The sequence below is a fragment of the Apus apus genome, chromosome 2 (genome assembly GCF_020740795.1).
Source record: "Apus apus isolate bApuApu2 chromosome 2, bApuApu2.pri.cur, whole genome shotgun sequence".
In the NCBI taxonomy this organism is placed as follows: Eukaryota; Metazoa; Chordata; class Aves; order Apodiformes; family Apodidae; genus Apus; species Apus apus.
In genome coordinates, this window is record NC_067283.1 from 57,813,237 (window position 1) to 57,825,874 (window position 12,638).

General features: G+C 39.0%; 1 protein-coding gene across 13 annotated transcripts in view; it reads left to right on the top strand.

Moving 5' to 3' along the window:
- Positions 1–12,638, top strand: part of TNS3 (tensin 3) — a 232,520-nt gene that overhangs the window by 118,787 nt on the left and 101,095 nt on the right. For 12 of the 13 annotated variants that reach the window (XM_051612873.1, XM_051612875.1, XM_051612872.1 and 9 more), the window contains 5 exons: positions 3,597–3,649; positions 4,465–4,636; positions 8,608–8,658; positions 9,897–10,019; positions 10,789–10,853. In XM_051612873.1, the coding sequence (XP_051468833.1) occupies positions 3,597–3,649; positions 4,465–4,636; positions 8,608–8,658; positions 9,897–10,019; positions 10,789–10,853 (464 nt within the window). Of the gene's footprint in view, positions 1–3,596; positions 3,650–4,464; positions 4,637–4,799; positions 4,820–8,607; positions 8,659–9,896; positions 10,020–10,788; positions 10,854–12,638 lie in introns of those variants that run through there. The other variant, XM_051612880.1, reaches the window with a different exon arrangement.

Below are 12,638 nucleotides of genomic sequence, written 5' to 3' on the forward strand. Positions count from 1 at the left end.
TGTGCAATGTGCCCAGGACTAGATGCAGGAGCAAAAAATGACAAAAGAAGCAGTAAGGAATATGTGAAAGGAGAGAGTTGCATGGCCTGGAAAAGGTCAATGCTGCAGTAGCTTGCATGCAATGAATTTGCTTGTTAATATAATTCTGTGCATGGATAGAATATAGTTGTCTTTTAAGGGGCAATTGCTTCCCCCTGCTGGCTTTCATACAACTGTTGCAGCTCTATTTGTCTGACCAAAACACTCTTTTTTCTAAAATGTAGGAATAACTTTTATGTGCTGTTGTTTGAGAATGATTTTTTTGTTTGAGATATAACAGTTGCTTAAAAGTGAGTGAATAGGTAAATGGGAAGTGTTTTATTTTTTCAAAACTCTGCTTCTCAAATGAGTGGTTATACTTGTCTGTATTGCCAGGCAGTCTCGGGGAAGTACAGGAACAAGAATCATGGGGGGAAGCTCAAGGAAGAATAATCTCAAGGTAGTTTATCCTACTGACAACAAATTAAGTGCTAGTTCCACTGGATCTAGCCTAATTACAAGTGTCTAAATTTTTAGCCAGGTGTGGTTAAACACCCCATTTTGAACTGTTATTGTTCATTCCACTTCATCTTCTCCACTGCTTTTCCTTGATGGAAAATGAAAATTTACCTAGTTTTGCAAAATTTTCTGTGTAATTGTCCACCTTGGGATATGCCAGGTGACATTTGCTGTCTTGGAAGATTTGCCAGATGTTTTGCCATTATCCATCCAGTGTGCAGCAAGGCAGAAAATAGTGGGTTTTTTTAAACTTGGATGGAGATTATTTGCCTTTATAAAAAGTATGCACTATGCTGTTGAATCTTGCGCTTGGTGAAACTCCTATTCTGCTGGTAGGTGTGTATGACTTGGTCCAAAACGAAGAAGAATCCCTTCTAATGCATGAAACGATCCTGAAACCACACAGAAATGTTGAGAAAAAAGAGAGGCAGTCACAGAAATTATCACAGAATCATAGAATGGTTTGAATTGGAAGAGACCTTAAAGAGTATCTAGTTCCAACCCCCTTGCATGGGCAGGGACACCTCCCTCTAGACCAGCTTGCTCAAAGTCCCATCCAGTCTCTTCTTGAACACTTCCAGGGAGGAGACATCCACAACTTCTGAGGGCAACCTGTTCAGTGTCTCACCATCCTCATAGTGAAGACTTCCTCCTAATGTCTAATCTAAATCTACCCTCTTCCAGTTTTAATCCATTATCCCTTGTCCTCTCACTACAAGATTGGTTTTAATTGACTATTAAACCTTGATTCAGTCAGAAGGTATGGTAAGATACGGCTCACGTGTACAGATTGTTGTGATGAATGCTATAACAGCTTCTCCATGTGTTTGAGAACACCTTTTAGGGATGTGTATGTATGTGGTATGTGTTTCATCAAACATTTAAAAAGCTTTTTCAGTAACCGTTTTGCCTCTGTGGTAAGTCATATAATATATCTTTGTTGGATTTTACTGAGTATTTTAGCTCAGAGGAGAAATGATAGTAGTGTAGTCATTGATAACTAGTAAAGAAAACAAATAGTAAAAACAAAAAGTGAAGAAAAAAGAATGCATTGCTAGCTACAAAATAACTAAGCTGTGGAAGATAGGAGGAAGTGACTAGAGGACATGCAGAAAAGAAGACTGTCCATTTGCCAACAAGTCGTTGACTGTAGTAATCATATAATGTATAAGGTAATGTTGACCCTATGAAGGGTTAAATTAAATTTGGTTGTTTGCTGAACCATACATAGGTAATGGGAAGTTTCATGGTCTGAATCAAAGTATCTTTTGAAGGTGGTAGGGTTAGGTTGATTTTGGGAGCTGTCCAGAGTTTGTGTAAATGTCTACCCATAATGACAGACTGAAGAGAATTGCAGCTATTTGAGACCATGCAATGAAACCTGATACCCAGATGAGATGTCAGAAGACATGTCTTTTTAAATGGATATATTTGTGTTTTTGTATGTGCAGCCAATCAGCTAGAGTTTTAGAATGTGTTATAGGTGCTTGAAGAAAATTTCTTTTCAAACAGCAATGGTAATTTAACTTTTAAGTTGTACTAGCTGTTGACCGTGGAAGTTGTCAGGTTTATCCATTTGTGTACACAGAGCAGGCAAGCTTCTATAGTAGTGTGCATTTCAGTAGGTGTCATGGTATGTATACAGTAAATAGAGATCTCACTAACTTTTTTTCTGCTAGTGATTTGCATTGTCTTTGTTCATATGTGCATATGCTGCATGCTACTAGCTTATATACTAGTTTATGTGCTACAACAGTGTGTGATAGAGAATGGTTTTATCAGTTATTTTCTTACCAGAGGAAGCAGCTGAGTGACTGATTATTAAGGTTACATGGAGGTTTAGTAACAACATTTATTTTAAAATGGTGGAAGTACTCCTTAAACAATGGATACCAGTGTGTGACCAACAGAGACTAAGGAAGTGGAGGGACAGTCATATTCCATTGATTGCTTTCTAGTTTTAAAAACAAAACAAAACATGCTATAGTTTTGTCTTGAATATCAGTTATTAGTTATTTACTTATTTTGGTACCTGTAATGTGTTATCTACAGAATTAAAAATTTCCAAGAAAGGTTTGAGTAAAAAGAAGCTGAAAATACCCTGAAATTTTCTAATTTTCTGTTGTCTAATAAAGACAGGAACCAGTAGAACTGGGACCAGGCACTTTGGTGAAATGCACCTTATGCCATCCATTGTGCTTTAAAATTTGCCACAACAGCTCATTTCCTGTAGTTTTGGAAGGGAGCATGTCACTTGCATGCTTCTGTACATTGTAGCTGGAGTTATTGATGCATTATATTAAATTGAACTTCGGGGTTTCTGTATAAAAATATATATCTAGTTGTAAATATTTTAATTTAATTTTATTTAATGTTACTATAGCAATAGCTGTCTTTTTCTAAAAACCTACTCTGGAATAGATGCTGTCTCTTCTAGATGCCTTTGTTTCTTTCCATTACATACAGAGAGCTTAGGTGGTTATCACACTGGAGCTTAATTCTGAGACAGCTAAAATAACGTGAGAAAAATTTGATAATAAAGGTTAATGGGGAAGACTATTTTGACACTTTTTAGTGCATAGTTGCTATTACTGTAGAAATGGAACTACAAAAAATGCACACTAAATTATTGTAAAGAAAGATCATTGCAACTCGGGCTTTCAATCAAGCTCCCAGGACTATGATACTGAAATAAACTGTCGATAGTTTTCAGTATTGTCATGAGAGAATCACTTGAGAGGAATTTCAGGCTCTATCTTCTTGGAAGTCCATGGAATTTTTTCTCTAATCTTAATGCAATTACCAAGAAGAGCACAAAAGAGAACCAGTCCTTCTCTGGCAGTAGTGACTTGGAAGAGGTAGTAGTGAGTCTGTATGAAGAGCTGGATATAATCACAGTGATTGCATGCAAAATGTAAGGTGACGATACTATTTTTTCCAATTGTTAGTATAGTTTTGCACAGTATGGACATAATACATAAGGAAAAAAAACCAGGAACATTGACATCAGTGTCAGCAAAGAAGGTACCGAATTGATGACTCTACTTTCTTTATTACAGAATTCCAGCAGTGCTTCAAAGAACTCCTCTTTCAGTTGTGACAAAGGATCACGGCAAGTATTTCTTTATTATTTTGTGTGGTGTCACATAATACTGTTGTGGGTTTATGTTTTGTTACTTTTGGGTTGTGATTTCTGTGTGTTCAGTCTTCTGCTGGACATGTCCTGCTGTTCAAGGAACATTTTTACAACCCTTGTCTGGGGAAAAAGGGTATATTTGCTGAGTTTACTTTTAACGTAATTACTGTAATTTTCTGATTATTAAGAACAAAGCAAGGTGCCTAGTTGTACCCTCAATCTGGAAAAGGAGAATTTAGAGTAAACAGTGTCTGTAGACGTACCTGTGAGATTATTTACATTACTTTGGTGTCTGTTGCGGTTTGGGGATTGTTTTTTTCTTCACTTCAGTGTTACTCAGAGCAGATTTCCAGATGGTAGCTCTCTGCAATGTTTTACAGATCGCTGGTGAATCTATCATTTTGTAAAGCATTTGCAGAATTCTGCAGGAAAATAATTTATGCAGGCATCAGTACCTGTATGTTTTCTGTTTAACTCCCAAATTAGTTGCACTAGTGTTTGTTAAAGTTGCTTGTATTAATTTTACTGCTTCTATATGATACTATTGGTTGCAGAGATTTTTTTTCACTATAGTTTTGATGTGAAGAATTCTGGTGTTTGGCTAACTCCATTTGTGTACTGAGCTGGACGCTTTGAGCATGAGAGGCATTTGATAAGTCGTAACTGTAACAAAAATATTTGAAACATCAGATGCTTGACTGTGTGAGTCCAAGTTGCAGTTTTTCTTATTGTTATGCTGTGTTTGTTCTCTACTGCTTTGCTCTGAACCGCCACATGTATTTTTTTCACAGAAGTACAGACTTTGATCACATTATGGAGGAAGGCTATGAACTTGACCTCACTTACATCACAGAGCGAATCATTGCTGTATCCTTTCCTGCTAACTGTTCTGAGGAAACTTACTTCCACAATCTTCAAGATGTAACCCGAATGCTCAGATCCAAACATGGAGATAATTACTTGGTATGTGTAGGATCTGTCTTCTGTGATACATCTTTTTCAGTCCTCCAGGAGGACCACTTGTAGGTCCATATATACCATTACAAACTAAAAGTCACTCACCTAAAGCAATTTTGGTCCACTTTTACAGCTTTGCAAGGAAGAGCAAGATTGTCAGTACCGTTTTAAGCTGTTGGACAAGGACAGGTATTAAAAGCACTTTTCTGCTGGTGACACTGCAGTCTTTGTTGTGATAGCCCATAGTCAAATGCTGTAGAATAATTGCACTGACTGTTTTAATTGGCCAAAGCAGGCTTTTGACATACACACACCTTGCAATGTTAAGTGCATTCTTTTTTCTAGCAGCTAGCTAAATGTGGGTCCTCAGCTGGATAGGTGATGATCTCTCACCATGCTGCCTTGGCTGTCTGTACCAACAACTGTCTGTGAAACAACTTAGAAAAGCAAGGTTCCTATTTGTGTGTTCTGTCCAGCTCTTTTTCGTTAACTTGATTAAGATGCATTTTTTCCTACTGTTTAGTTTTCTGTAGAAAATTATAAGCAAATCTATAGTAAGCCCTATGTGGAGAGCTTTGGGTGGTTTTTTTTTTGTTTGTTTGTTTCTTGGTGTTGTGGTGGTTTTTTTGTTTGTTTTGTTGGGTTTGTTTTGTGTGTGTGTGTTTTTTGTTAGTTTTGGTTTTGTTTTTTGTTTTTTTTAAAATGATGACCCAAAGTGTTAATCTTCTGTGTTCTGGCTTCTGTATCTAAACCTTGTGGCATGCATTGTCTCAGCTTGTTCTCTGAAGGTGAATTTAAAATCAGGGCAAATATTTTTTCTTCTACTGTCTTTTTAGTTAGTTAGCATGTGTAACCTATTAGAACCAAATTTCTGGCTTCAGGAGCATGATCCTTACTCACAGTGGAACTTAGTTTCTGGAGAGATTCCACCTAATAATTTATATACATAATCTTTTGCACAGAGACCAAGGTATTATAGATGCATTATGAACCAGCTGTTGTCCCCAGGATGCACATATAATACTTGTAATGTGGTCTCATTTCCTCAGCATGTCACCTTGCCCTTGGCCTCCCTTCCACCAGTCAATGATTGCTTTTAATGCACAAGATATAGTAATAGTTTAAAGACAAACTGTACATAAAGCTTTACTGGTTCAAATTCACCTTAGTGGCCTTTCCCTTGTGACAGTAGTGTTTTGGTATTTCTGAAGTAAGCTTGTAAGTCTCTTAGTCTACTAAATACTTGCTTATGTTATAAAAATATGGTAGTCTTGATGAAGGTGCCTTGTCTCTATGTGGAATTGCAGACAGTTTCACTTGCCAAGTTTGGATCTGTGGGGTTTTCTCTTTTTGTTTTAGAGAGTGGTGGTCAATGGCTCAATGTCCAAATGGAGGCAGGAGACAAGTGGTGTCCCTCAGGGGTCAGTACTGGGACCAGTGCTGTTTTAATATTTTTATTGGAGACATGGACAGTGGGACTGAGTGTATCCTCAGTAGGTTTGCTGATGATACCAAGGTGTGTGGTGTGGTTGACACCCTAGAGGAACAGGATGCCATCCAGAGGGATCTTGAGAGGCTGGAGAGGTGGGCCAGTGCCAACCTCATGAAGTTCAACTAGGCCAAGTGCAGGGTTCTGCACCTGGGTTGACACAACCACAGGCACAAATACAGGCTGGGGGGAGAACAGAGTCTGAGCAGTCCTGAGGAAAGGGACTTGGGGGTGACAGTAGATGAGAAGCTCGACATGAGCCGCCAGTGTGCGCTGGAGCCCAGGGGGCCAAACACATCCTGGGCTGCATCAAAGGAAGTGTGGCCAGCAGGGCCAAGGAGGTGGTTCTGCCCCTCTGCTCTGCTCTGGTGAGACCCCACCTGGAGTACTGTGTACAGTTCTGGTGCCCTCAGCACAAGAAAGATATAGACCTGTTGGAGAGGGCCCAGAGAAGGGCCACCAAGATCTTCAAAGGCCTAGAGCACCTCTGCTATGAAGACAGGCTGAGAGAGTTGGGGCTGTTCAGCCTAGAGAAGGCTCCAAGGAGACCTTAGAGCAGCCTTCCAGTACTTGAAAAGGGCCTACAGGAAAGCTGGGGAGGGGCTTTTCATCAGAGATGATAGTGACAGGACAAGGGGTAATGGTTTTAAACTGAGAGAGGGGAGATTCAGGTTAGATATTAGGAAGAAATTCTTCACTCTAAGGGTGGTGAGGAACTGGAATGGGTTGCCCAGGGAGGTTGTGGGTGCCCCATCCCTGGAGGTTTTTAAGCCAGGTTGGACAACGTTTTGTGCAACGTGATCCTAGTGGTAGAGTTCCCTGCTCATGGCAGGGGGGTTGGAACTTGATGATCTTGAAGGTCCCTTCCAACCTTAATGATTCTGTGATTCTATGATTGCTTTATTTGTATTCTGATGAATACTTTGGAGATAACTGGCTTGGCCAAAACAAAGTTTGATGCCCTTTGTTCCAAGTATGTTTCTGCAAATTTGCAAGATAACCTGGGAAACTGCACTCAGGTTGTAGATCCAGTGAGCTTATTTTGTTTTTTGTGTTTCAACAACCCCTTCAGTCTGCTCAAGAGACATGTATATAGCAGCATAAAAAACCCAAACTGAACCAACCCAAACTCCACCACCGCTGCCCCAAAGGTATGCAATGAGCAGTTCTGCTGAAGTTGAGGAGAATAGTTTTACTCTTTCTTTGGGTCAAGGTCTTAGCTAGCAAAACATATACTATAAATCAGCATTTGTAATTTGTTATTTAGCTGTTCTCCCTCCGTATTTTTAAATGTTAGGACAGAGGAGGGCTGTGATACTTCCAAAGAATTGGATGAGTTTATTGTTGCCTGTTTGAGTCTTAGTTTGTTCTGAAGTATCTGTAGGGTGGATGTCCAGAATGGGACAGTCTCTTTTCAGTGGTGCCCTGTGATAAGATGAGAGGAAGGAGCACCAAGTTGCAATGCAAGAGGTTCCGCTTCAACATGGGGAAAAATTTCTTTATTGGGAGGGTTCTGGAGCACTGGAATAGGCTTCCCAGAAGGGGGGTTGTGCAGTGTCTTTCTCTGGAGACTTTCAATACCAGTCTGGATGTGTTCTTGTGGGATTTTCCATAGGTGTTCCTGCTGCAGCATGGGGGTTGGACTTGGTGATCTTCAGAGGTCCTTTCCAACCCCTATGATTCTACAATCTCAGTCTGTGTAATGAGACTTTTTAAATTATTATTAATGTAATCTATACTTAACTCATTGTGATGTGAAATAGTTACACTGTGGAAGAGAATCCGCTTCAGCAGTATTTTTTCAGGTGTTGAGTATGGATATTTCTACTTTTTGTAATTTATAGATACTGATTTAAAGTACTTCCTAATGAACGAGTCAGATGTACACACTCCTTGATTTTTGTGAGTGTTAATTTAGCAGTCTGTCTCTTTAACTGTTCATTATTAAGCACTAGGTGTATGATAACTTAATGCCTAATGGGTTAACAGAAGAGTTGGAAAATGTCATAGACTAAGTTATAGTTAAATTGCTCTTCCATATCTTTCCTGTGAAGTTTTGGTGGACCAATGCTTTCTTCACACGCATTTAAGTTCAAATATTTGAGACGGTGCTATCCTCCAAGACTTTGTTTTGTTTCTTTTTTGTTTTCCTATACTGTACAGTAATTCCGTATGATGCCCAGGTCTCTCGGTGTCCTTCTGACTAAAATAAAGCTATGTGAAATAAATAAAATGTAGCAGAATTTTAATTGCCCTTTTTAAAAATGTGCATTTATTTTCATCTTCAGTTTCATAATATAATAAGTAAGTACATAAAATGCATTTGATAGTGCTTTCTGACTTCAAATGTTAGTTTAGTTTATTAAAACAGTAGGCAAACCTGAAGCCTTACCACTGTAGTTTCTTGTAATTATAATGTGTTTCAAATACAGCTACTTGCAACCTAAATGATGAAGTCTTGATGGTTGGTATTTTTCTTTCTGAACAGGTGTTAAACCTCTCTGGAAAGAGATATGACCTTGCCAAGCTTAACCCAAAGGTATTGGTTTTCTTCCATAACATACCTCTCTATTCCTAGTGTTAAAAGCAACTTAAATGGCCTGATAAACCCTGAAACTATGCAGGTGCTGAAATACAGAGTAACAGAACAACTTTTGGAAGGTGATTAAAAACCTTACAGGCATCCCTTTTTATTTTTTCCCCAGTTCTGTTTTATGTCTGTTAGATCTGTGCTTTACATAACTGTTCCTGTTGTTTTCTTACACTTTGCACACAGGACCTGAAACCCATTGTGGCTTCTGAAAAATTCCTGTGGAGTGATACAAATTGAACTCAGTATACTTTCTTTGTGCAACTACAGGATACTAGGGGTTATATACTGTCATGTACAGGCTGATAGCTTAAGCTAGTGAACTTTGTTCAGATACAGAATTCCTTTTTGAATTTTTTTTTCATAGTTACTTCTCTGCACATTAGAGGCATAAGGAAGAGAGCTATTGATGTCTGTCTTTTGTTACTCCTCACCAATTGTTTTATTTGTTTATTGTAAAAAATCATAGGCAGATACTCTTCAGCACCTACCTATAAGGCCAGAGTAGCACAGATGCATATTTATAGCAGTAGATTTACAGATACAGATATATAGATATATATATGCTACCTAAGGAAAATATTAAAAGAACTTGGATTTTGACCTTTTGAATGCTTTTGATCATGAAGGATTTAAGGTGTTCATAGTCACTGGCTTTGTTAGGGTTAAATATGCATAGAATAACAGATGGAATCAGCTATTATATAGTGACTAAATTGAATAGAAAATGGAAACAATTTTGAGATGTCAAAGGTGTTGCACATGAAGGAAAAAAAATTGCAAATTCAATAAAAACAATCACAAAGTACTGGACCAGGCCAGTTAACATTCTTTGTTGTTTTTAATTTTCTAAATACTTTACCATTAGAAATGCCTGAATTTCTAATTGAAAATTCTTTAAGAAATGAAGATCTTCAGAAATACTGTCACTTATGGGTGATTGATGGGTTTTGGGGGGAGGTTTTTGTTTGTTTTTATAAAAGTACTAGTATTTTTAAAACCTCAGACAAATCCTCTTCTTTCCCTTTAGAGACCTGTAAGCTTTTTTAGTTATAACATTCAAATGACATGTTTATCTGGAGTTAGAAAAAAATGTGGAGAGTCTTCACCATCCCAATTATTTGAAGCTAGTTTATGTAGTATTAGCGTTTAAGTGTCACTTTTGAATGTTATTTGTTTCATTGCAGATTATGGATGTAGGGTGGCCTGATCTCCATGCTCCACCTCTTGATAAGGTGTGCACCATCTGCAAGGCTATGGAGTCATGGCTGAACAGTGATCCTCAACATGTGGTGGTGATTCATTGCAGAGTAAGTGAGTTTTGTGCCTACACATTTCTTGTCAGTTTGTATTAATTTCCCCAAACCTTGTCCTTTGTTCTTACTAATGTAAAAAATAATTAAAAAAAAGTTTATTCTGATTTTGATGTTGGAAACGGTATGTCAAATCTTCAGTTGATTTAAGTAAGCTTGAATCCACTGACTGTGCATACTTGTTATAGATTGCTTTTTATGATAACTAAGGTTCTAGCCTCTGCTCCGGGTGTAGCATGCAGTGGTGTTAGTTCACTTCCTTCAAAGGTCAGTACTATTTGTGAGAGTGTATTTAGAAGCTCTAGGTTTTTCCAGCTCAATCGCAAACCGTGACATTGATGGATTTTGTTGCAGGATAAGGATAGGGAACATATCACAGATCATCATCTTAGACTGTGGTATGGTTGTAGGAAATTAGGGCATTAATGATATGTCTCTGTGTTGCTGGCAGATGTTACTTGAAACAGAATGAGGGTGATAATGGGACCAGAACTTCTCTTCGGGTCAGATTGTATTAGTCCTTAGTCCTGAATCTATTGCAGGCAAAATGCCAGAATTATGTGCAACACCATTGAATTCTTACTAGTTGCAGGATTGCAGCCAGGAGAACGGCCCATACATGGGACAAAAAAAAAGGGGCAAGGTATTCCTAGGTATTTTATATACAAATTGGTAATGTCTTTAAGTTTTGTTTAGTATGAGTCTTAATAAAATTAATGCCAAATAATGTAATAAATAATTTATAATTTTATTTTTCCTGATACAGGGAGGAAAAGGAAGGATAGGTGTAGTCATATCATCATATATGCACTTCACCAGTGTTTCTGCTAGGTAAGTTGTGAATAATACATAATGTGTGGCTTTTACAATTAAGGAAAAATCACAAAAATATGCCTTTCAATTCAAGTACTTTTTGTCAGGTTTTCTTCTCAAGGAATCTTGGAGCATGTCTTAAAACAGCCTGCTTTCATTACAGAGTTTTCTTGTGGTCCTGCTTTCAGCAGGAGGTTGAACTAGGTGACACCCTAAGGCGCCTTCTAATCTGAGACATTCGGTGATTCAGCAGGGAAAAATAATCTCTAAAGGGTCTTTTGAAATGAATGAAAAAATGTCCAAGAACCCGTTTTTATATAACGATACTATCTTTATCCTGTTAAATCCATCTATTTGCGGCATGTATCAAGTTGCCTCTTTTCAATCAATGAGAAACTATCCTTGTAGTACTTCAGGAAGACAGGTGTTAGAATCTGGAATCAGTATTTGAATAGGGAATTTGTAGACATTTGTCAAAGTGCAGAGTGCAGTTGAAGAGATAATCTAGACTTTATCTTGCAGTCAGTTAAAATAATAGGTGTCTGATTACATCTAAGGAACCTGAAGGTGCAAAGGCCTCTGGGACCTGATGTGTTACATTAATGGATCATGAGGGAACCGGCAGATGAAGTTGTTAAGCCATTATTCATCATATTTGAGAAGCCAAGGCAGTTGGGTGAAGTTCCCAGTGATTGGAAACGGGCAAACATAACCCCCATTTTTAAAAAGGGAAGAAAAGAAGATCTGGGGAAGTACAGACAGGGCAGACTGTGTTGATGGATAAGAGAAGAGCAAGTGATGTCATCTAGCTGAACTTGTGCAACGCATTTGACACAGTCCCACATGCCATCCTTGTCTCTAAATTGGAGAGACACAGATTTGATGGATAGACCACTTGGAAGATAAGGAACAGACTGGATAGTTGTGTTCAATGGGTCCAAGTCCAAGTGGAGATCAGTGATGAGTGACATTCCTTAGGGGTATTGGGATCAACATTTTTTAACATCTTTGTTGACATGGATGGTGGAACTAATTTTACCCTCAGCAAATTTGCTGATGACACCAAGCTGTGAGGTGTGGTTGACATGCTGGAGGGAAGGGAGGCTATCCAGAGGGATCTTGACAGGCTTGAAAGATGGGCCTGTGCAAAGTGCATGAAGGCCAGGTGCAAAGTCCTGCATCTGGGTTGGGGCATTCCCAAGCACAAGTTGAGCAGAGAATGGACTGAGAGCAGCCCTGAGGAGAAGGACTTGGGGGTGTTGGTTGATGAGAAGCACGACATGAAAGCCAGTTGTATACTGGGCAGCATCCAAAGAAGTGTGACTAGGTCAAGGGAGGTGATTCTGTCCCCCTACTTTGCTCTGGTGAAATCCCACCTGGAGTACTGTTTCTAGTTCTGGGGTCCCCAACACATTAAGGATGTGTAGCTCTTGAAGCAAGTCCAGAGGAGGGCCACAAAGGTGATCTGAGAGCTGGAGCACCTCTCCTATGAACACAGGCTGAGAGAGTTGGGCTTGTTTAGCCGGGGTAAGAGAAGGCTCTGGGAAGACCTTATAGAGGCTGTCCAGTATCTGAAGGGTCACCTGTAGGAAAGCTGGGGAGGGGCTTTTTACAAGGGCTTGTAGTCATACAACAAGGGGGAATGGTTTTAAACAGGAGGAGGGGAGATTTAGCTTAGACATTACGAAGAAATTCTTGACTGTGAAGATGGTGAGACCGGGGAATAGGTTGCCCAGGGGAGTTGTGGGTGCCTCATCCCTGGAATTGTTCAAGGAGAGACTGGATGTGGCTTTGGGCAATCTG